This window comes from Bos grunniens, chromosome 4 (assembly GCF_055505025.1).
Source record: "Bos grunniens cultivar Pamir isolate PY7600 chromosome 4, Bosgru_T2T1.0, whole genome shotgun sequence".
Taxonomy (NCBI): domain Eukaryota; kingdom Metazoa; phylum Chordata; class Mammalia; order Artiodactyla; family Bovidae; genus Bos; species Bos grunniens.
The window spans coordinates 67,699,293-67,724,788 of NC_141168.1; the positions used below are offsets into that span (position 1 = coordinate 67,699,293).

A 25,496-nucleotide genomic window follows, 5' to 3' on the forward strand; every position below is an offset into this window, starting at 1 on the left:
CATATATTTTCTCCATTTTGTACCTGTTTGGGGGAGTATATTTGTGTGAAGTGATTGATACAATTCCAGACAATATTCTTGAGGAAAAGATTCAATGTGTTCCTTTTCTGGACCATGTGTGTCTTCTCTATAAATATGCAAAGAAGCTTTTAGAATTTGTGTAATTGAACTGACAAAGGGAATTTGAGTCTTTAGAATCCAGTTTTTTATACATTTTCTGTGTTTTATTGTGGAAAATTCTAGAGTTTATTATAGATTTACTCTTCAATTATAAGTGGTAGATAATCTATCTTTTATTTAGTTCCTTTACAAGACTTGAACTTTAGACAACATATCCACCAGACAATGGAGAAAGGCAATGAACCACCAGATTGTTGATCTTGATTCTTGAAAACTAATGTAGTCAGAGCTTGAATAGGAAAGAGACGGAAGTAAGTAAGAAAACGTTTGCATGTTTCAAAAGGAAAAAAACGTTTGTATGTTTCAGAAGGTTTATTCTTGCAGTCTGTTAGTTCCAATAGCATATCATTAAGTGACTACTTTTAAAACATTAGTAGAGAGCTATTTCTTATGTTGTACCTCTTTCCAGAAAAACAAAATTTAAGTAGATCTGGACTTAGTGGTCAAAGAGAAAAAAAAAACAACTTTTTTTCTGTCCATAATTCTTCAACACCGTGTTTGTCCTTCCTGTAAATTCTGCTGTTTCTAACCAATCAGTGTTTCATGACCAATATATTCCCTTCAGAAAAATTAAGCCAGAGAAATATATGAAACAAGAATGTAATTGCATAGCACCAGCACAAAATTTCTTCCTAGTTGATCAATTGAGCCTGTTTATTTTTTTATAACTCATCACCATCTTCTGAGCTAAAGCTACTTCTTCTACTGCTCTCTTTAGAAACTGCAGGAGAAATGGCAGATAGCAGAGGATCTGTTCCAAACGGAGATACTGTGTCATCCAGTAGCATGTTATCCAATCTTTGTTCCTCTTTCAAAGCTGCACTAAATGATAAATCTGTGAAGTGTGACAAAGGATCGGAGAAGGCCATAGCTTGATCACAGAGTTCAGGGCTTGTCCCCTGAGACAGAACCAATTGTTGGCAATAGTCTCCTGAATTCTGCTCTAGATGGGTCTGTTTGGTGATGTGAGCACCTAAATCAACTGTGACAAGTGAAGCCAGGGTTGGCAGACCATGAGCACGAGCCTGTATTTCTAGTTCCTGCAATATCAAACAAGAATAGTTAAATAATGACTTTGATAGTAAACTCAACTCTAGACAGTAAGTCAGAAATAGATCTAACAAGCACTCAACATGAAGAGTAGTATAAATTAGAAATACTCTTTGCAAATAACAGAGTGTGGTATGTTTCTAATGCCTGAAAAATAATCCTGAGGAAAATACTCAGATTTCTTAAAAAATTCCCCCCCCATTTGTTCCTTAAAAGAATACATGACATATAATGGTCTCACAGTGGCTCAGACTACAAGACAACTATTTGGAGATAGTAGAAATCTTTCAGTTATTCTTCCTGATTAATTTCTCAATATAAGACCATTTTATGGAAACAAGTGTTTTACCTGGCAATAAGCTTGTTCACATATATAAAGAAAAAATTATTGAGAGTTATGAAAACCTATATTTTGAGATTTTGTGTCACATAAGAAGATGAGGAGTGACTTAATATAAATTAGCACAATATGCCTTAAGGCTACAAAATCCATAGCAGTGTTACTAAACAAATAAAAGAGGGAGAGGAAAATTTAATGTCCAATATTATCGAAAGAAACAAAGATCCTATTTACTATTATTTTTTGACTGGGATAATATTTGTGTGTTTATAAAATTGGTTCTATTTTATGCATTTTGCAATTAGTTATTGTCATTCCTTATATATTTTTAAAGCCAGCTTGATCCTAGATTTCTAATCAAAACCTAATTGAATCAGTCTAATTTGTGAACTTCTAAAAGGCAATAAAAATTATCCTTGAGAAGGCAAAAAACAATTGTTAGTAAGAAAAAAAGAAACAAGACCAATGAATAGAACTGATGATGGATAAGTCATATGTAAGGTACGTGGTTCATGGCAACATTCTTATGAAAACCTGAATGCGGAGTAGAAGGCGCCTGTTAGCCTGCTCTAATTTCTTCTGTCTGTGTTCTAATTCTTGAGCTCTCTGTTGTTCTTTTTGTAGCCACTTGATGTACTCCACTGATGCTTTTAGAATGGTTCCTTTGTTCCAGCGCATATCACTGTAGAACGGAGAGATAACCTTTTCACAATTGTGCATGTCAGCAGAATTCATAAGAACTTACAAAATCTTTTACATTAATATGAAATAATGATTTACATGACTATTATTCACTCTTAGATATTATTGCTTCTGAATAGAAATTTTAATAGAATAGTTAAGAAGCCCTTATATAGTAAAATTAATCCCAGAATGAAAATAAGTGTCAAAAGAAAGTAATAAAGTGACTTTTTGTGGGAGAGCTAAATGCAATATCATGATTCTACCATTACAGTTTTTATATTTTTAGTGAAAATTGCTTTTATTATTAACTCCGAGATTAAAATCTATGTGCAGTATTTCTGCATTAATGAACTAGGAAATGTACATTACTGAAGACTTAAGCCTAAATTTTTTAAGATCATTTGATATGTACCAATCTTTTAACATACTTTCTATAAGGTTGCTTTTATGCTTCTAGGGAAAAAAAATAAGGTCCCATGTCTGTCCTGAATGGTGATCCTGAGTAATTGTGAAACAAATCATTTTGGCAACTTTATGCAATAGAGCAAAACTTTCTAGATTCATAAGGCAAATTTTCCCACACAAAAGCATCAACACATTTTTTATAAAAAGCTATATATCTATTTTTAAATAAGTTTATGATAAGTAAATACAATTAAATATTGCTGATAATCTTCAGGCTATAGCATAGAAAAATATTTTATTAAAACTTATTTTTAAATGAGAAAAATGATAAATCCAGAATTATAGAACTGGCTACTTATTTTAATGTCTAAAAACATATATCAATCAATTTAATACTATCTGACAATTGGTAATATATATGGAGAATAAGGCCAAGCTAATTGCTAAAAGTTAATCAGAACAGCTGAAAAATCTGGGTGAATTTTCAACTTAGAATAATGAGATTTGTTTTGATATAACAGAAAGTAAGCTTGTAGGGAAATTTTTAAAAGACATTTCACGGCATGTGATTTTAGTTTATGTGATCTACTTGAAATATATGCAACTTAATATGTATTTACTAAGTACTCAGAAGTAGAAAAATATAGTTTGAAAAATCTGACTGGTATATGCCTCATAATTTTGTTTCATTTCTTCTCATGGAAAGAAAAAATTAGAAGGACAGAAGGAATATGATGAAAACAATATCCTAGTCAGCTTTGAAATTTAAGGTACTGTTTATTTAGGTCTAAAATAAATATTCGAAGTTTTGGTAGAAAACACACAATGGGGACTTCTTGGTAGTGCAGTGGACAAGCAGTCACCTTCCAATGATACGGGTTCAATCTCTGGTCAAGAAACTAAGATCCCACATTCTGTGGGGCAACTAAGTTCCACACACCACAACTGAGACCTGATGCAGCCAAATCAATAAATGCGATCAGTTGCTTCAGTCGTGTTTGAATCTTTGCAACCCCATGAACTGTAGCCCGCCAGGCTCCTCTGTCCCTGGGATTCTCCAGGCAAGAATACTGGAGTGGGTTGCCATGCACTCCTCCAGGGGACTTTTCCAACCCAGATATCAAACCCACATCTTTTGTGTCTCCTTCTTTGCAGGTGGATTCTTTACCACTGAGCCATTTTGGAAGCCCAAATCAATCAATCAATATTTTTTAAAAAAGGGCAATACACAAAGGTTTTCCTACAATATCTATTTGTTGTCATTTCACTAAATTTTTAAAAGTTTACTCTATTTTAAAGCCATTTTAATGTATGAGATTTCATCCTAAAATATTTTGTTTTCCAAATATATTGAGTTCAGTTCAGTTCAGTTGCTCAGTCGTGTCTGACTCTGTGACCCCATGAATTGCAGCACGCCAGGCCTCCCTGTCCATCACTATCTCCCGGAGTTCATTCACACTCACATCCATCGACTCAGTGATGCCATCCAGCCATCTCATCCTCTGTTGTCCCCTCTTCCTCCTGCCCCCAGTCCCTCCCAGTATCAGTCTTTTCCAGTGAGTCAACTCTTCACATGAGGTGGCCAAAGTACTGGAGTTTCAGCTTTAGCATCAGTCCTTCCAAAGAACATCCAGGACTGATCTCCTTTAGAATGAACTGGTTGGATCTCCTTGCAGTCCATGGGACTCTCAAGAGTCTTCTCCAACACCACAGTTCAAAAGCATCAATTCTTCGGTGCTCAGCCTTCTTCACAGTCCAACTCTCACATCCATACATGACTATTGGAAAAACCATAGCCTTGACTAGATGGACCTTTGTTGGCAAAGTAATGTCTCTGCTTTTGAATATGCTATCTAGGTTGGTCATAACTTTCCTCCAAGGAGTAAGCGTCTTTTAATTTCATGGCTGCAGTCACCATCTGCAGTGATTTTGGAGCCCAGAAAAATAAAGTCTGACACTGTTTTCACTGTTTCCCCATCTATTTCCCATGAAGTGATGGGACCAGATGCCATGATCTTCGTTTTCTGAATGTTGAGCTTTAAGCCAACTTTTTCACTCTCCACTTTCACTTTCATCAAGAGGCTTTTGAGTTCCTCTTCACTTTCTGCCATAAGGGTGGTGTCATCTGCATATCTGAGGTGATTGATATTTCTCCCGGCAATCTTGATTCCAGCTTGTGGTTCTTCCAGTCCAGCGTTTCTCATGATGTACTCTGCATATAAGTTAAATAAGCAGGCTGACAGTGTACAGCCTTGACGTACTCCTTTTCCTATTTGGAACCAGTCTGTTGTTAAGGAGATATATTAATTATATCTCCCAAGATAATTTCAAGCAGTTAGGCCTTAAAAACATTATATATGACAGTATACTGTAAACATTGCCTAAGGAGTGAATATTCATAGTGGCTTATCATTTTCTACAAAATAATTTATTTTGAAGAACTTAAATCTTTGGGGAAGTTAAAACCTTGAATGTCTGTAGGGCTAAGGCAGGTATTAGAAATATGTAAGTTAGAGTAGGAATGCTGCCAGGCAAAACTATGCAAATGTATGATCTGTTGTCATTTTAGGAGTACACATCCACTTAAAAGTATTACAAAAAAGAAAAGAAAGCAAACATCATGAGAGGTCTGATTCTTCTTCCTTTGATCAGTATTTTATAACTTCTGATTTAGAAAGTCTTGTTAGGTCTCATTTACTAGTTCAACTGCCATTCTTACACAAAAGCAGAAGAAAGTTTTGACTGTAGAAGATAAAAAAATCAGTTTAGTAGAAAAAAAAAAAAAACCCTTAGGTTTATATCTAAAAAAGTAGAAAAAGTCATAAAAAAAGTAGACAAACTAGTTTAAAAAAAAAAGTAGAAAAAATAATAATTTGATAGCACAATGCATGCTCTGCTAGCATGTTTATATTTATAAATATGATTTTTATAAATATGATGAATAAAAAGCACATATGAAGTGATACTATCACACATCTGTAGAAATGTTTCACCTTCTTATTTGTTAGTTCTGTTTGGTTTGATTTTTCACTAATGGTTAAGATATTATCATTCCCTGGTAGTGTGTTTTTCATTTCATTTTTTCAACATATTTATCTCAACTATAACTGTTTACTATTTGTTTTCCTTCTGACCATACTATTTTGATCCAGCAAAGACGAAAGAAGTAAAAATTTCTGAAAGTTTTTGATACACAAAAATGGCAACTTCATAGAATTCAAAACGCCTTCAGGTGTTAGCTTTCATTTCCTAAAACAAGTGAAAGTGAAAGTCACTCAGTCATGTCCAACTCTTTGTGACTCCATGGACTACAGAGTCCATGGAATTCTCCAGGCCAGAATACTGGAGTGGGTAGCCTTTCCCTTCTCCAGGAGATCTTCCCAACCCAGGGATCGAACCGAGGTCTCCCCCATTGCAGGCAGATTCTTTACCAGCTGAGCCACAAGGGAAGCCCTTCCTAGACCAAATCCTAAGTTTATTCCAGTCATGAGCTGGAAAGGCATTCAGAGCCTTTTTAGAACTGCTGGCTAGTTAGAAGAGGGAAACAGGGCCCAAAACGGCAGTCCGAAATAGTGGTCAAAAACAGTTATGGGAGAACATACTGACACTCCTTTCCCTGATTCAGCACTGAGGTCATGCTTCACTTGCATAATGTCCTCTTCTTACCCCCTTCCCTGACTGGTGTCTGGTTCATGCCTCATTGGCATGAAGCACAACCAATCAAGCCCCCAGAACTACCAAAGAGGAAGTAACAAAAGATATAAAGAGGGAAACTGAGCAGGTCTAGACCACTCCTACAGGGGGTGGTCCACTCTCACGTCTGGAGAGTGTACAAGACAAGAACTGAAGAAGAACTGATCCAATAGAACCAAAGCTTCAGAGTTCTTTCTGCTTGCCCAAACGCATGTGTTTAGAAGTTGGGATCTAGGTCTCCTGCCTCTATTTAGCACTGTTTTTGCAAATTGTGGTTTTCCCACTCTTTCAAATGCATCTGCCATAAGAAATGTGTTTTCTATTGTGACCTAGTGCATACATTGTACATAAAACTGCATCAAAGTTTTCTTGAGGTATTACTATCCTCCTAATATGTATAATATATAATACTTTTATATTTCCAGTGTCTACATATGATACGATAGAATTAAAACAATTACTAATTCTCCTTTCTGAAATATACAAAGATGAGAAAACCACTTAAGAAAGCTTACAATGAAGCTTCCCCAACTATGGTCCCTTTCACATGTGATTATGGATAAACTGATTTTCCTTATTCTAGATCAGTCCACAGCCTGCTTTTGTCAATAAAGTTTCATCAGATGCAGTCATCCTCTTTCATATACATATTGTCTATGTCTGAAGGCAACGGCAACCCACTCCAGTACTCTTGCCTGGAAAATTCCATGGATGGAGGAGCCTGGTAGGCTGCAGTCTATGCGGTCGCGAAAAGCCGGACACGAATGAGCGACTTCACTTTCACTTTTCGCTTTCATGCATTGGGGAAGGAAATGGCAACCCACTCCAGTGTTCTTGCCTGGAGAATCCTAGGGACGGCAGAGCCTGGTGGGCTGCCGTCTATGGGGTCGCACAGAGTCGGACATGACTGAAGCTACTTAGCAGCAGCAGCAGCTTTCATGCTACAATGGCAGAGTTGAGTAATTGTCAGACTTTATGCTCACAAAGCTTGAAATAATTACTATCTGACCCTTTAAAGAAAAAATTTGCCATCCTTTGGTCTTAACAATGAAAATTTTGCCATCCCTTTTTCTTGACAATGAATTAGAACCAGAGAGGAGCCATTTTATAGCCATAGCTACTCTATAAAAGTATAGAGTAATAATTACCCCTCACATAAGCTTTATCATTTTTGAGGTTATACATATTATTTTATTTTATTTTTATAAAACTCCATCCATAAGTGGTGCTTTATAGGCATGGTGATATCGAAAGATGTTCAGTCAGGGTTCATAGTCTTAATCTTACAGTCTTATCGTTTGTTTTCTTCATATAACCTGGCCCTGGCACTGTAAGTTAGCTCTATCAGTTACAAGAGAAGCTCTCTTAACTGACTTTTATCTGATCACTTTCAGGATTAATTAATGTTCTCCATTCCCTTTGTGATGCTCACTGACTGTTGTCAGACAAAGTAGATAATAGAGGCCACTAGGCTACCTTCTGAGACACCCAGGTACTTCTGTTATCCTTCTGGTGACAGTGCTTACTGACAGGGTGTTAAATGAATGCCCGTTTTACTTGTTATTGTGATAGTATAATTAAATGATATATGTTAACTAATGAGATATGAATACAAAATAAGAAAAAAGCATTTATAAAAACAGCTCTTGTTTTTTAGGAAAAATATATTAAAAGCCTCAGAAAAAATAAAGTAAAATGTCAGTAAGATAGTTTGCTAAAAATATGCTGTTACAAATTAGGATGCATCATTTAAAAAATCCATCTACACTTAGGTGTTGGCACTTAGGTTTTTGTTTTATCTACAAGAAATTAAAATAGACTATACATTTTTGTGCAGTTTATGTAAGTCAGAAAATTGAAACATATATTTGAACAACAAAGTCTTGACCTTATATCAAATGTTTGGCAAATAAATGTGCATTTATGTTTTAAGTGTTAAAATTTTATCTGGAAAATGGGTGTTCTGTTCTGCTAATAGAGTTGCATGCTGAGAGACTTCAAAAGATTTGAAAAGTTAGTGGTGGATCCTAGCCAAGATTAAGCTCTTCAGACTCCCCATCCAGTGTTCTTTCTGCCATTCTACTCAAGAAGCCTTCATTATCTACTATGCCCATAAGAATAAATATATGGCATTTCCTCCATTATAAATGATTGAATCATCTGAGTGAATAGCACATTTGCATTTAGGGAAAGAGGACTTTCACTTTTCACAAAAACCACTATATTCACAAAAACCTCATCATTTCTGAGTAACGGATAATGCCAGTGTTTGGAGAGTCCAATTCTGTCCGAACAAAACATTTTTTTTTCAAGTCCTTATTAATGCTACAATGTTTTCATGGTTTTAGAGAAACATGGTAAGTTGACATTTTGATTAATCAACTATTTCTTGAAATTTACAACCTCAAACATCTAGTTCAACTGACTTTGTAACTATATGGCATCAAAACCTAGCTGAAAATTTAATTACAACAACAAATTATTGACTAATATCAATAAGCATGTTTTTACAATTCTTATTTTTTGCTTGTATATTTTTTGCTTGAATTTTGGAACCTCTGAGAATTCAACATCCAATTTTCATGTACATATAAATCTTAAATTGGAAGAACTGCTATAACTATAAATTGAAGATTCCAGTTGATATCATGAGAGTATGTTACTATCACTACATTTGAAAATATTGGTGCCATACAGAAAGATTTGTTATGTACTAAGAAGAAATAATTTACTTATTTCCTAAAGCTCAATAGGATAAGTGTTAGTAACAATTTTGATGTCTGATGTTTAATAATTATCAGCCTTGAGTAGATATTTTAAAATGACACCAGTAGTAGCCTTGTCTTTACCATAAGCTGCTTACTTTACTCAGCATTGGTTCACCCCTCCACCTCTTCCCTCCCACCTGTTTTGTGTAGTATTGAAACCATAACATAATTAAGAAATGATTATTGAACTCACGGATCATTAGACTTTGGAATAAGAGTGCCAAGCTCCTTGATTCGGTAGTTAATATTATATCTTCTTCTTCTTTCAACTATTAAAAAAGAAATATTGATTATTCTCATTAAAGCACAATTAATTTTTGGTCAACTATAAACCTCCTTAATAACCTTTGAAAAACAATGAGCAAAAAATTTCCATTTAGTTACAAGTGTACTTCTCAACAATAACATAAAAATTCAAATACATTTTATTCTAAAAGTAAAAAATAACAATATTAGAATTGTGATTCTATTATTCACAATGATTTTAAATCATTTTGAAACATTTCTCTCAAAAATAACATTTTTATCATTCTTTGAAATGCTATATTTACTCATACTGATATACATACATACATACATATATATATATATATATATATATATATATATCAGGGTGGGTGTGTATATATATATGTGTGTGTATATATATATATATATATATTTACACACATACATATATGTGTGTACATATACACTTTTTCTTCTCATATACTCCACTGAAAAGCTAACACAAAGCTTGGCTCATGGTAGATATGTGTGCCCAAATAGACTATGACCTCTTTGAGGGCAGGGACCATTTCTTACTTCATTCTGTATACCCAGAGGGCTTGGCATGCAAGAGATGTTAAATAAATGTATGTTTATTAGACCATAAATATACTTTTATAATTTAACAACTTTCAATAATACACAGAACAGTGATTCTTAAGCTTTGGCATGCATCAGATACATCTGGAAGGACTGTCAAATAAATAAAAATAAATTTGTACTCTGCACCTAGAAATTCTGATTTTATTAGGACTAAGTTGGGACCCAAGAATCTGCACTTCAAACAAATTCCCAGGTGTTGCTGATGCTGCTTGTTGAGGGCCCACACTTTGAGAATGACTGATAAAGGTTTTTATTCAGAAATTATTATTCAGAAATAATTCAGAAATTATTATTTCTCTGTTTATATTCCCATGCATCCATTGCCTATGACAATGGATATGCATCTAATAAATATTCAATAAACATCAAATATACAAAAAAGCAGAGCTTCCTATATTGACCCTTACCTAAAACCAGTCTTACAGAGCACAGAATAGTTGTATAATCTACTCTATACTTGCAGGATCAGGAACCACGACTTACATATAATCCTTTTTCAGTAGGTAACATTTTTAAAGCTTTTTAGGGAAATGAATGAAGTAAAAAGTCATGAAGAAGAAAAAACTGTATGTTGAAACATTAAACAATACATGTTTGAAAAATACAAACTGCTACTGGAAACAAAGAAAGTCCTAAAAAATATCAATTGTCTTGGTGAATCTACTCTATGAAGCAGTTTACCATGAATGAACTTGACCTTCTGGAATAATACATTGGGATTCCTCTGAAATTAGGATATAATTGATTCTTGGGAGAGATTATTTTCCTTCTTTGCCAGTTTTGTTTTCTCTGTGCAAGTAATTGAAAAAACTGACACCATATAAAAAACTGAAAAGAAAATAAACAAAGGCAAAGCTGATAGAAATACATTTATATTTTATACTGAGAATTTATTAATAATTCTATGTTCACACATACTCTCATATTATAAAACAGACTCAAATATAAGATGAAGATCAGCTATGAAGGATGTTCACATTTCTATCTCAAAATAGGAGACTCGTGTAGTCCTATAATGTTTTTTCAAAGTCTATTATTTAAATGTACCTTATGTAAAATATCAGAAATTCCTAGTCTAACCTTATGAGATTGTGCTCATAAAATTTTAATGGTTAATTATAATGAGAAGTTTGTTTTCCCACTGTTTTCATATCCAGTACTAGTTATTTGTAAAGGAGTCAAGCTTTAAGAAATTAATTACTAAATCACTTCATGTTATATGTGATTTCACTTTTTACAAAGTTTTTGATATGTTCATTCATTCCTGTCCTTAGAAACAGGCAACAGGTGCCTCTTTCCCAGACTCCATACTTGAGGACCCCCTTTGCCTTCTCTTACCACATCCATCCTCACTGAGCAAGGCAGCCACAAGGCAAAGGGATCTCCCTTCTAAACTACACTCCAGGTAATTTACACCAGGAATATTCTCCCAAATGCCCTGATCCTGTGCCGGCTGTGTCTGAGGTTCATCCTCCTGAAGGAAGATCATGACACCAAGGTGCTCTCCCCAGGCCCAAGATGCAGACAAGGGTCAACTGTTTGCAGATATGTATGGAACTTGAATATACAAGATGAGGGGTTCACACTCCTGTTTGAGGTCATGTGCACCATAGAATGTAATAGGGTATAGAAAGAGAAGTGAAAGGGGCCATTGAGTCAGGGCTGACATTGCCCCACCATGACTTCCCACTCAAAATTCCATCAAGTGGAGATCCATTAGTTGTCCAATCTGTTAGTGGCACAGTACTTTTACAAAATTCTGAGGATCTGAGAACTCATATTTCAAACCTGGCCTTCCTATCTTTAGGAAGGATAGAACATAATTTAGTATTTCTAGCTTGAGTTATAGCTTTTAAGTATTTAGACATCTGTTAAGTGGCCATGATCCTCTCAAATGTTAGAGGATATTTAGATTCATACTTAAAATGTGATATTAGTTTTTGGTAACATTGATAGCTTCAAAAAGTAAGATCACCAAGTAATCCAGATTATTAGTAGAAAATACTTTTATACTTGTATAATGTGCATGTGTGCACTCAGTCACTCTGTGTCTGACTCTTTGCAACCCTATAGACTGCAGTCTACCAGACTCCTCTGCCCATGATATTTTCCAGGCAAGAATACTGGAGTGGGGTGCCATCTCCTCTTCCAGGGGAAATTCCCAACCCAGGGATTGAACCCATGTCTTCTGTGCCTCCTGTAATGAGGGTGGATTCTTTACCACTGAGCCATCTATAATGATCATACCAAGCACCTATCATACTTAACATTAAACGACCTGTTATTTAAAGTGCAAACATAGGGGAGAGAAGAAAGGAGAAAGGAAGGTAATAGCGGCCTTAAAACTAAGAGAGAAGGCTTTAGTTCCTTGATGTGTAACTTCTTTCTGTTAATAATTAGTCCTGTCTTTCAGGTTCTTATCTCACAAAATGCACCAATGCTAGTCTGCTCTACCACTATGTGATCAAAAGCAAATCATTTCCCTTTCCACAACTACTCTAAGGACTGTTATAACCAGGGGTTAGCCTTCTCCTCCTTCATATAGTCAGCCTACCCTCTGAATAAGACGGGTGCTTTATGAAAAGATAGATGCAGGTTTCACAGGTACAGTTCAGTTCAGTTCAGTGGCTCAGTCATGTCCAACTGTTTGCGACCCCATGGACTGCAGCATGCCAGGCATCCCTGTCCATCGCCAAATCCCTGAGTTTACTCAAACTCATGTCCACTGAGTCTGTGATGCCATCCAACCATCTCATTCTGTCGTCCCCTTCTTCTCCTGCCTTCAATCTTTCCCAGTATCAAGGTCTTTTCTAATGAGTCAGTTCTTCACATCAGGTGGCCAAAGTATTGGAGTTTCAACTTCAGCACCAGTCCTGGACTGGCTGGATCTCCTTGCAATCCAAAAGACTCTCAAGAGTTCAAAAGCATCAATTCTTTGGCGCTCAGCTTTCTTTATAGTCCAACTCTCACATCCATGCATGACTACTGGAAAACCATAGCTTTGACTAGACGAACCTTTGTTGGTAAAGTAATGTCTCTGCTTTTTAATATGCTGTCTAGGTTGGTCAAAACTTTTACTACAAGCAGTAAGCATCTTTTAATTTGATGGCTGCAGTCACCATCTGCAGTGATTTTGGAGCCCCCCAAACTAAAGTCTGCCACTATTTCCATTGTTTCCTCATCTATTTGCCATGAAGTGATGGGACCAGATGCCATGATCTTAGTTTTCTGAATGTTGAGCTTTAAGCCAACTTTTTCACTCTTCTCTTTCACTTTCTTCAAGAGGCTCTTTAGTTCTTCTTCGCTTTCGGCTCTAAGGGTGGTGTCATCTGCATATCTGAGGTTATTGATATGTCTCCCGGAAATCTTGATTCCAGTTTATGCTTCATTTAGCCCAGAGTTTCTCATATTGTACTCTACATATAAGTTAAATAAGCTGGGTGACAATATACAACCTTGATGTACTCTTTTCCCTATTTGGAACCAGTCTGTTTAATGTCCAGTTCTAACTGTTGCTTCCTGACCTGCATACAGATGTCTCAGGAGACAGGTCAGGTGGTCTGGTATTCCCATCTCTTTAAGAATTTTCCACAGTTTGTTGTGGTCCACACAGTCAAAGGCTTCGGCATAGTCAATAAAGCAGAAGTAGATGTTTTCTGGAACTCTCTTGCTTTTTCGATGATCCAACGGATATTGGCAATTTGATCTCTGGTTCCTCTGCCTTTTCTAAATCCAGCTTGAACATCTGGAAGTTCATGGTTCACGTACTGTTGAAGCCTGGCTCAGAGAATTTTGAGCATTACTTTGCTAGCGTGTGAGATGAGGGCTATTGTGTGATAGTTTGAGAATTCTTTGGCATTGCGTTTCTTTGGGATTGAAATGAAAACTGATCTTTTCCAGTGCTGTGAGTTTTCCAAATTTGCTGGTACATCTAGCATCAGTTTAAGCTAACCACATGTAAGGAAATTCCTGGTTTTAGAGCTTTAAAGATTTTATTTATTTTCATTGCATTCTTTTCTCATTTTTTATTTGGTTCTCAGAACAAAAATGCTTCATACTCAACTAGTCAAGCTGACTTAAAATAGTTAAGCACTATCTTAAGAGACATGAAAAAGCACTTTAAAGCTCACCTTGCCCCTAAACAACTTCCCTTGAATGCATTTACTCACCTCATGTAATCATTATTGAAGGCAAATGGACCCCCAGGAAGGCATCAGAGCGCCTCCCCCCAAACTTTTTTTGCGACAGTCATAGAATTCAGCAGTACAACATAAGCAGTATTTTAAAATAACTTATCATTAGGAAAGGAAGAGTAGATTGACACAGAAAGATAAGAACCTGGTGTTACATTTCTAGCTATTTAAATAGTGTACATTTTCTTTTTTTTAATTAATTAATTTATTTTAATCGGAGGCTAATTACTTTAAAATATTGTAGTGGTTTTTGCCGTACATTGACATGAATCAGCCATGGGTGTACATGTGTTCCTCATCCTGAACTCCCCTCCCACCTCCCTCCCCATCCCATCCCTCAGGGTCATCCCAGTGCACCAGCCCTGAGCACCCTGTCTCACGCATTGAACCTGGACTGGCGATCTATTTCACATATAGTAATATACATGTTTCATTGCTATTCTCTCAAATCATCCCACCCTTGCCTTCTCCCACAGAGTACAAAACTCTGTTCTTTACATCTGTGTCTCTTTTGCTGTCTCACATATAGGGTCATCGTTACCATCTTTATAAATTCCATATATGTGCATTAATAAACTGTCTTGGTGGTTTTTTCTGACTTACTTCACTCTGTATAATAGGCTCCAGTTTCATCCACCTAATTAGAATTGATTCAAATGCAATAGCTGAGTAATATTCCATTGTCTATATGTGCCACTGCTTTCTTATCCATTACTCTGCCAATGGGCCTCTAAGTTACTTCCATGTACTAGCTATTGTAAATAGTGCTGCAATGAATATTGGGGTACACGTGTCTCTTTCAATTCTGGTTTCCTCGGTGTATATGCCCTGCAGTTGGATTGCTGGGTCATATGGCAGTTCTATTTCCAGTTTTTTAAGGAATCTCCACACTGTTCTCCATAGTGGCTGTACTAGTTTGCATTCCCACCTACGGTGTAAAAATGTTTCCTTTATCTGCACCGTCTTCAGCATTTATTGTTTGTATATTTTTTGATAGCAGCCATTCTGACTGACATGAGATGGTACCTCACTGTGGTTTTGATTTGCATTTCTCTGATAATGAGTGATGTTGAGCATCTTTTCATGTGTTTGTTAGCCATCTGTATGTCTTCTTTGGAGAAATGTCTGTTTAGTTCTTTGGCTCATTTTTTTTGATTGTGTCATTTATTTTTCTGGAATTGAGCTGCATGAGCTGCTTGTATATTTTTGAGATTAATTCTTTATCAGTTGCTTCACTTGCTATTACTTTCTCCCATTCTGAAGGGTGTCTTTTTTCATCTTGCTTTTCACCTTGTGCAAAAGCTTTTAAGTTTAATTAGGTCTCAATTGTTTATTTTTGCTTTTATTTCCATTACTCTGGGAGGTGGGTCATAGAGGATCCTGCTGTGATTTATGTCAGAGAGTGTTTTGCCTATGTTTTCCTCTAGGATTTTTATAGTTTCTGGTGTTACATTTAGATCTTTAATCCATTTTGAGTTTATGTTTGTGTATGGTGTTAGAAAGTGTTCTAGTTTCATTCTTTTACAAGTGGTTGACCAGTTTACCCAGCACCACTTGTTAAGGAGATTATCTTTTCTCCACTGTATTTTCTTGACTACTTTGTCAAAAATAAGGTGTCCAAAGGTGTGTGGATTTATCTCTGGGCTTTCTATTTTGTTCCATTGCTCTGTATTTCTGTCTTTGTGCCAGTACCATACTGTCTTGATGACTGTAGCTTTGTAGGATAGCCTGAAGTCAAGAAGGTTGATTCCTCCAGTTCCATTCTTCTTTCTCAAGATTGCTTTGGCTATTCGAGGTTTTTTGTATTTCCATACAAATTGTGAAATTATTTGTTCTGATTCTCTGAAAAATACTGTTGGTAGCTTGATAGGAATTGCATTGGATCTATAGATTGCTTTGGGTAATATACTCATTTTCACTATACTGATTCTTCTGATCCATGAACATGGTATATTTATCCATCTATTTGATTTCTTTCATCAGTGTTTTATAATTTTCTATATAGAGGTCTTTTGTTTCTTTACTGCTACTGCTATTGCTAAGTCACTTCAGTCGTGTCCGACTCTGTGTGACTCCATAGACCACAACCTACCACGCTCCCGTCCCTGGGATTCTCCAGGTAAGAACACTGGAGTGGGTTGCTATTTCCTTCTCCAATGCATGAAAGTGAAAAGTGAAAGTGAAGTCACTCAGTTGTATCTGACTCTTAGCAACCCCATGGACTGCAGCCCACCAGGCTCCTCCGTCCATGGGATTTTCCAGGCAAGAGTACTGGAGTAGGGTGCCATTGCCTAGGTAGATTTATTCCTAAGTATTTTATTATTTTCACTGCAATGGTGAATGGAATTGTTTCCTTAATTTCCTTTTCTGTTTTCTGATTGTTGGTATATAGGAATGCAAGGGATTCCTGTGTGTTAATTTTATATCCTGCAGCTTTACTATATTCATTGATTAGCTCTAGTAATTTTCTGGTGGTGTCTTTAGGGTTTTCTATGTAGAGGATCATGTCATCTGCAAACAGTGAGAGTTTTACTTCTTTTTTTCCAGTCTGGATTAATTTTATTTCTTTTTCTTCTCTGATTTCTGTGGCTAAAACTTCCAAAACTATGTTGAATAGTAGAGGTGAGAGTGGGCACCCTTGTCTTGTTCCTGATTTTAGGGGAAATGCTTTCAATTTTTCACCATTGAGAATAACGTTTGCTATGGTTTATCATATATGGCTTTATTATGTTGAGGTATGTTCCTTCTATGCCTACTTTCTGGAGGGTTTTTATCATAAATGGATGTTGAATTTTGTCAAAGGCTTTCTTTGCATCTATTGAGATAATCATATGGTTTGTATTTTTTAATTTATTAATGTGGTGTATCACATTGATTGATTTGTGAATATTGAAGAATCCTTGCATCCCTGGGATAAAACCCACTTGGTCATGATGTATGATCTTTTTAATATGTTGTTGGATTCTGTTTGCTAGGATTTTGTTAAGGATTTTTGGATCTATATTCATCAGTGATATTGGCCTGTAGTTTTCTTTCTTTGTGGCATCTTTGTCTGGTTTTGGTATTAGGGTGATGGTAGTGTCATAGAATGAGTTTGGAAGTTTATCTTCCTCTGCAATTTTCTGGAAGAGTTTGAGTAGGATAGATGTTAGCTCTTCTCTAAATTTTTGGTAGAATTCAGCTGTGAAGCTATCTGGTCCTGGGCTTCTGTTTGTTGGAAGAATTTTCACTACATTTTCAATTTCCATGCTTGTGATGGGTCTGTTAAGATTTTCTATTTCTTTCTGGTGCAGTTTTGGAAGGTTATATTTTTCTAAGAATTTGTACATTTCTTCCAGGTTGTCCATTTTATTAGCATATAGTTACTGGTAGTAGTTTCTTATGATCCTTTGTATTTCTGTGTTGTCTGTTGTGATTTCTCCATTTTCATTTCTAATTTTGTTAATTTGATTCTTCTCCTTTTTTTGTTTTCTTGATAAGTCTGGCTAATGGTTTGTCTATTTTATTTATCTTCTCGAAGAATCAGCTTTTAGTTTTGTTGATTTTTGCTATAGTCTCCTTTGTTTCTTTTTCACTTATTTCTGCCCTAATTTTTATGATTTCTTTCCTTCTATTAACCCTGGGGTTCTTCATTTCTTCTTTTTCTAGTTGCTTTAGGTGTAAAGTTAGGTTATTTGATTTTTCTCTCGTTTCTTGACATAAGTTTGTATTGCTATGAACCTTTCCCTTAGCACTGATTTTACTGAATCTCCTAGGTTTTGGGTTGTTGTGTTTTCATTTTCTTTCATTTCTATGCCTATTTTGATTTCTTTTTTGATTTCTTCTGTGATTTGTCGGTTCAGAAGCGTGTTGTTTAGCCTCCATATGTTTGTGTTTTTAATAGTTTTTTCCCCATTAGTTCAGTTCAGTTCAGTCGCTCAGTCGTGTCCAACTCTGCGACCCCGTAAATTGCAGCATGCCAGGCCTCCCTGTCCATCACCAACTCCCGGAGTTCACTCAAACTCACGTCCATCGAGTCAGTGATGCCATCCAGCCATCTCATCTTCTGTCATCCCCTTCTCTTCCTGCTCCCAATCCCTCCCAGCATCAGAGTCTTTTCCAATGAGTCAACTCTTCGCATGAGGTGGCCAAAGTACTGGAGTTTCAGCTTTAGCATCATTCCTTCCAGAGAAATCCCAGGGCTGATCTCCTTCAGAATGGACTGGTTGGGTCTCCTTGCAGTCCAAGGGACTCTCAAGAGTCTTCTCCAACACTACAGTCCAAAAGCATCAATTCTTTGGCGCTCAGCCTTCTTCACAGTCCAACTCTCACATCCATACATGACCACAGGAAAAACCATAGCCTTGACTAGACGGACCTTTGTTGGCAAAGTAATGTCCCTGCTTTTGAATATGTTATCTAGGTTGGTCATAACTTTCCTTCCAAGGAGTAAGCATCTTTTAATTTCACGGCTGCAGTCACCATCTGCAGTGATTTTGGAGCCCCCAAAAATAAAGTCTGACACTCTTTCCACTGTTTCCCCATCTATTTCCCATGAAGTGATGGGACCGGATGCCATGATCTTCGTTTTCTGAATGTTGAGCTTTAAGCCAACTTTTTCATTCTCCACTTTTACTTTCAGATCAGATCAGATCAGTTGCTCAGTCGTGTCCGACTCTTTGTGACCCCATGAATCGCAGCACGCCAGGCCTCCCTGTCCATCACCAACTCCTGGAGTTCACTGAGACTCATGTCCATCGAGTCAGTGATGCCATCCAGCCATCTCATCCTCTGTCGTCCCCTTCTCCTTCTGCCCCCAATCCCTCCCAGCATCTAATCTTACTGCATTGAAATTATTTCAATTTTTTTGAATTTACCAAACCTAGATTTATGGCCCAGGATGTGATCTATCCTGGAGAAAGTTCTGTGTGCACTTGAGAAAAAGGTGAAATTCATTGTTTTGGGGTGAAATGTCCTATAGATATCAATTAGGTCTAATTGGTCCATTGTATCATTTAGAGCTTGTCCTTCCTTGCTAATTTTCTGTGTAGTTGATCTATCCATAGGTGTGAATGGAGTATTAAAGTCTCCCACTATTATTGTGTTACTGTTAATTTCCCCTTTCATACTTGCTAGCTTTTGCCTTACATACTGTGGTGCTCTATGTTGGGTACATATATATTTATAATTGTTATATCTTCTTCTTGGAGTGATCCTTTGATCATTAGGTAGTGTCCTTCTTTGTCTCTTTTCATGGCCTTTATTTAAAAGTCTATTTTATCTGATATGAGTATTGCTAGTCCTGCTTTCTTTTGGTCTCCATTTGCGTGAAATATCTTTTTCTAGCCCTTCACTTTCAGTCTGTATGTGTACCTTGTTTTGAGGCGGGTCTCTTGTAGACAGCATATATAGGGGTATTGTTTTTGTATCCATTCAGCCAGTCTTTGTCTTTTGGTTGGGAATTCAACCCATTTACACTTAAGGTAATTATTGATAAGTATGATCCCATTGCCATTTACTTTGTTGTTTTGGGTTCAAGTTTATAAAACTTTTCTGTGTTTCTTGTCTAAAGAAGATCCTTTAGCATTTGTTGAAGAGCTGGTTTGGTCATGCTGAATTCTCTCAGCTTTTGCTTTTCTGTAAAACTTTTGATTTCTCCTTCATATTTGAATGAGATGCCTGCTGGGTATAGTAATCTGGGTTGTAGGTTTTTCTCTTTCATCACTTCAAGTATATCTTGCCATTCCCTTCTGGCCTGAAGAGTTTCTGTTGAAAGATCAGTTATTATCCTTATGGGAATCCCCTTGTGTGTTATTTGTTGCTTTTCCCTTGCTGCTTTTAATATTTGCTTTTTGTGTTTGATCTTCATTAATTTGATTAATATGTGTCTTGGGGTGTTTTGCCTTGGGTTTATCATGTTTGGGACTCTCTGGGTTTCTTGGACTTGGGTGGCTATTTCCTCCCCCATTTTAGAGAAGTTTTCAACTATTTTCTCCTCAAGTATTTTCTCATGGCCTTTCTTTTTGTCTTATTCTTCTGGGACTCCTATGATTCAAATGTTGGGGCACTTTATATTGTCCCAGAGGTCTCTGAGGTTATCCTCATTTCTTTTAATTCTTTTTTCTTTTATCCTCTCTGCTTCATTTGTTTCCACCATTCTATCTTCCACCTCACTTATCAGCTACCTCAATTATTCTACTGTTGGTTCTCTCCAAAGTGCTTTTGATCTCAATTATTGCATTATTCACTATTGACTGACTTTTATTTTCTTGTTAAAAGGAAAGGTCCTTGTTAAACCTTTCTTGAATCTTCTTAATCCTTATCTCCAGTCTATTTATCTGTAACTCCGTTTTGTTTTCAAGATTTTGAATCATCTTTACTATCACTATTCTGAATTCTTTTTCAGGTAGACTCCATATCTCCTCCTCTTTTGTTTGGTTTGGTGGGCATTTATCATGCTTCTTTACCTGCTGAATATTTCTCTGCCTTTTCATTTTGTTTAGATTGCTGTGTTTGGGGTGGCCTTATTTTATGCTGGAAGTTTGTGGTTCCTCTTTGTTGTGGAGGTTGCTCCCTGTGGGTGGGGTTGGACTAGTGACTTGTCAAGGTTTCCCAATTAGGGAAGCATGTGTCGCTGTTCTTGGGGGGTGGAGCTGGATCTCTTCTCTCTGGAGTGCAATGAAGTGTCCAGTAGTGAGTTTTGAGGTGTCTATGGGTTTGGTGTGACTTTTGGCTGAATGGCGTCCTTTTTCTAAAGTCACTTTTATCTCTTTAAATTTTGGAGTCAATTGAGTTCAAATGTAACTCAGTGCACTCATCTCCCTTATTAGTATTCTTCTTCAGAGAGAGAAAATGATCAAGGAGAGAACTTGAGATGTTTCACTTCATAAAAATGTCTAGCTTTTCTGAGAGTTTGCATTGTCTAAATTGCCCCAAAATAGCTCTACTAGTGAGCGTGTACACTTAATTTTGGTCATCTGACTTCAAAATATATACAGGTGACAATAAAACACCACATATTTTAACCTCCTTCCATTTCCTCTTGCATTGATTCATTTTGCTTAGAAAAAAGGAAAATATACTCACTGAGGTTGTGGTTGTCCTTTTTTTGTCTCTCCTTGGCCAAAGCTCGAGTATCTGTTTCTGATCAAAAGGAAAATAATTGAAACAGTACTTATTTCTACCTTACAATCTTTCCAGTCAACAAAATTCAGAAATACAAGTGAAAATATAATATTACTTACTCCAAGTGGTGTAACAAAAATTTTTACAAATATTTAGAAATTTGAAACAACATATTAGTAAGAAGGCAGTGGCAAAACCTATGGGATTTAAATAGTAAAATCTGAATTTGTATTCTGACCCTCCATTTAGTAGCCTTGGGGTCTCAGGTTACCTAAGTTCTCATCTGTGAAGTTGGTATGATACCTACTAAATACCATTATTGTGATTAAAAGAATTAGAGCATACAGTAAATATTAACCTGCTTAATCATTTTTATTAGAATTTTCTCAGAACTTTAAGATTATTCAAAATTATTTCAATCTAAATTTTCACAACCTACATTTTTTTATAAATATTATGATTTCTAAATTCAAAGAATTGGAACTAACGACATTTCTCATATACCTATCAAACAAATCCATACTTTAAGTAACAGACACTTTATGTGCTATGTGGTTGTTAGCACTTGTGATAGTCAGACTCCAAAATGGCCCACCATGATTCTCATTCATGACAGTCATACTTTTGATGGTTCCCTTCCATACTGAATAGGATCAATCTGTGAAACTGATATAATATTGTGGAAATGATTAGTGTGGCTTTCAAGACTAGGTCATAAAAGACATTTTCAGCTTCCCCTTTGGGTGTTCCTTGAATCACTACTTGTCAGATCATGAGGACACTTGAGCAGCCCTGTGGAGAGTTCTACATGGTAAAGAACCAAGCAGCACTGACTAGGAAGATGTGTGAGTGAACCATCCTGGGAGTGCATCCTCCAGGCAAATATCTGTATCTCTGGCCAACATCTTGACTGCAACCTTACGCAAGGCTCTGAGCTAGAAGCAATTTTATAAATCACTCCTGGATTTCTGAAATATAGGGATTGTGTGAGATAATTAACATTTATTATTTCAATCTGTTAAGTTTGGGGTACTTTGTTATATAGCAATGGATAATTAATACAATGTTCTTTGAATTATTCTAGTTTTAAAATAGAAATATATAAATATATTTATTAAATTTTGATTATTTAAGATTAAATTAATTAATTTTACTCTAAATAATTTGAATGCATAGATATTTTTGAGTCATTTGTTAGATTCCAAGAATAGAAATATTGTATTTATTAAAAATGCTGATATTAACTAAAGAAAAATACTAAAAGATCAATGTTTGAATGCCGAACTAAAAACATGTTACAGAAATTTCTATTAAATTTTATTTTATTTTATGGAGAAACTAACACTAGACTTGTAAGTCAGGAGATCCTTATTTTGATCAACTTCTGCTTCTAATCAGAATACCATTGGGAAATAACTCCTCTGACTACTTCCTCATCTACCTATTGAAGGAACTTGAAAGTGCCTCTGTAATTCCTTCAAGTTGTAACAATTTTGAAATTTATTATTGAAAACAGAGGGGTTTTTACACACTTGAGAAAGTTAAATGTGAATCATGGTATCTGTGAAACAAGTTGAAAAGAGGAAAATCTATTTTTTCCTAATCTATTAATCTGTTATTTTGCAAACATGTTAATAAATTGAATATTTGCAATATCAAAATTAACCTATATTAAGTGAAAGTTAGCTAAGTTAAGTCGTTCAGTCATATCCAACTCTTTGCAATCCCATGGACTGTAGTCGCCAGGCTCATCCATCCGTGGGATTTTCCAGGCAAGAATACTGAAGTGGGTTGCCATTTCATTCTCCAGGGGATCTTCCTGACCCAGCAATCGAACCTGAGTTTCCCACACTGCAGGTAGACTCTTTACCATCTGATTCACCAGGGAAGCCCAAAGTGAAAGCGGAACTTAGTCAAACTGTCGTATACATATGACTAGAGGTTATGTGTGTATATTCGTATTTGTCCAATTCCTAAAATCACTGAGTTGAACTGTAAGTTATACTAACTTGTTGCTTGGTTGTTATAAAGGAAAAGAAGGTGGATTTACTCTTGAAATGTTTCCCATTTTAACTACAGTAAGTCTCCTACCTATGAATGAGTTCCTTTCCAAGTAAAAGTCCAATTTGTTTTTTTAGCCTAGGTACCCAACTAACACAATCAGCCCATAGAGTACTGTACTGTAATAGTTTAATAATACTTTTCACACAAATAATACACAAAAAACACAAAAATAAAGAAAACATTTTTAATCTCATAGTACAGCACCTTGGAAAATAAAGTAGTACAGTACAATAACTGGCAATTCTTAGCAGTACCAGCTAAATCACATTGCTTCTACACTTGCTTTCAGACATCCTGGACTTGAAATAAAGATACTGTACTACTGTCCTCTATACAGTACTGTACAGTAAAGTACACAAAAGCACAGCCACTTGAAGAGGATGTACACTGTGACAATGTATGCCAGACAAGTGAACTAACTTACATGATTGAACATGCAAACACAAGTTCACATCTTTGATAGTTTGCAATTTGAAGGTTCATATGTAGAAGACTTACTATAACTATTTTGATAATGTTTCAAAAATTGTCTTTAGATTGGAATTATATGTCACTCATGTCTTACAAAAGTGTTGTTTTTTTTTTTTTTTAAAGAAAACTATAAAAGCAGCATTACCTGTAATTTCTCTTTTCATTGGTAGACTACTTGGACAAGAAGCACTTGTAAGGCCCATATTAACTGGCGAAATTTCTTGCTCACCACTATACACATCCAAAATACTTCCAGATACCTTTAAAGGAAAAAATGTAGAAAAGAGCAATTAAGTCTTTGGTGAATATTGATATATTTAGTTGTATTACCTTAAATTGACCAATTGTTAATAGAAACTTGCAATATATAGCATTTTTAATTTTAAACAAAAATGAATATGCATTAACTTTGTAAAATCTTTGGGGAATGCTTGTGGATAAGATATGTTGAAAAAAGCTATTTGTACTTAAGAAAAAGGAAAATTTAGTTCACTCATGAAGAAAAATTTTTATTAATATTTACAAAGTTATGGGCATTTGATCCAGCACAGTACCTGGTTATAAATGAATAAGATTAAAAATATCACTTTAGACAAAAATCAATATACATATTAGTAAAGCTTGAAAATTTATTACATATCATGAATTAGGCATAATAGTTGAATATTTTGGAAACCTTAATACTATCAGTGCTACCAGCAATTCACAGTCAAGAGGTGTTTTATACTGTTAATTAAGTGAGAAACTTTCCTTCCTGGAAGGCATACTTTTTCTCATTGTACACTTAATGTTCTAGATTATTATAAATATCCAGCTGGTAACCAAAAGTAGTCTAAAACTGCTTTGCCTCAAGTGGATATAGGGTATATCTAATTACAGCAACACTGCAATTCTTAAAGTGCTCCTTGGGAGCAATTTTTCAGAAAGCTAAGATGCTTTATACACAATTCAAAATTTTATTGAAAATGTGCTTATTGATTGATCTCCTAAGAAAATTAAATTTAAATAATATTCACAACTCAAGTTAATATTTATTATTCCAGAACAACCTATATTTAAAATACAAGATTTGAACATTTAAAATATTTCCATTCTAGTTATCTTTATTTCATTTCTGGGAAGTCAATCAAGAGCCGAATAAGCAGTACCTGTTTTCTTTCCTTTAAGAAATTATCAAACAAAGCTATATTCAGATTATTATGGAAACTTGAACTCTTTATTCCCATTTTTTGTAGAACTCCAAGCCGAAGGAAATTTTTTTAATACTTATAAAATCAGACTGAAAATAATCGAAGAAAGGACACATGAAGACAAAAATTAGTTTCTGAAATAATAATCTATTAAATTATGTGATTAATATTGTATATTTCCGAGGGAAAAATACTTGGAAAATACAGTGGAAATCAGGCTAATATACAAGTGTATATGCATATCAACAAGAACATTATAGATTGCATATGGTATTATGATGCATGTTTTCATATATTGGTTCTCTTCATTATTTACTCTGTGAGGACTCCTCATCTTTATTTTATATAAATTCATTGATTATATAACAATGAAGGACAGGGAAGTCTGGTATGCTGCATTCCATAGAGTCGCAAACAGTTGGATATGACTAAGTGACTGAACAACAACAACATTGTTTTAAAATGTGTTTTTGCATCTTGGATA

The 25,496-nt window shown here is 35.5% G+C and overlaps 1 protein-coding gene across 9 annotated transcripts in view; it reads right to left on the reverse strand.

The window, feature by feature from the left end:
* Window positions 1-202: 202 nt before the first annotated feature.
* Window positions 203-25,496, reverse strand: part of TFEC (transcription factor EC) — a 95,557-nt gene continuing 70,263 nt past the window's right edge. For all 9 annotated transcript variants that reach the window (XM_086396718.1, XM_086396720.1, XM_086396721.1 and 6 more), the window contains 5 exons: window positions 23,968-24,082; window positions 21,249-21,305; window positions 9,314-9,389; window positions 2,105-2,252; window positions 203-1,220 (listed from right to left, as the gene is read on the reverse strand). In XM_086396718.1, coding sequence (XP_086252844.1) covers window positions 843-1,220; window positions 2,105-2,252; window positions 9,314-9,389; window positions 21,249-21,305; window positions 23,968-24,082 — 774 coding nt within the window. In that variant the 3' untranslated portion in view covers window positions 203-842. The remainder of the gene's footprint in view (window positions 1,221-2,104; window positions 2,253-9,313; window positions 9,390-21,248; window positions 21,306-23,967; window positions 24,083-25,496) is intronic.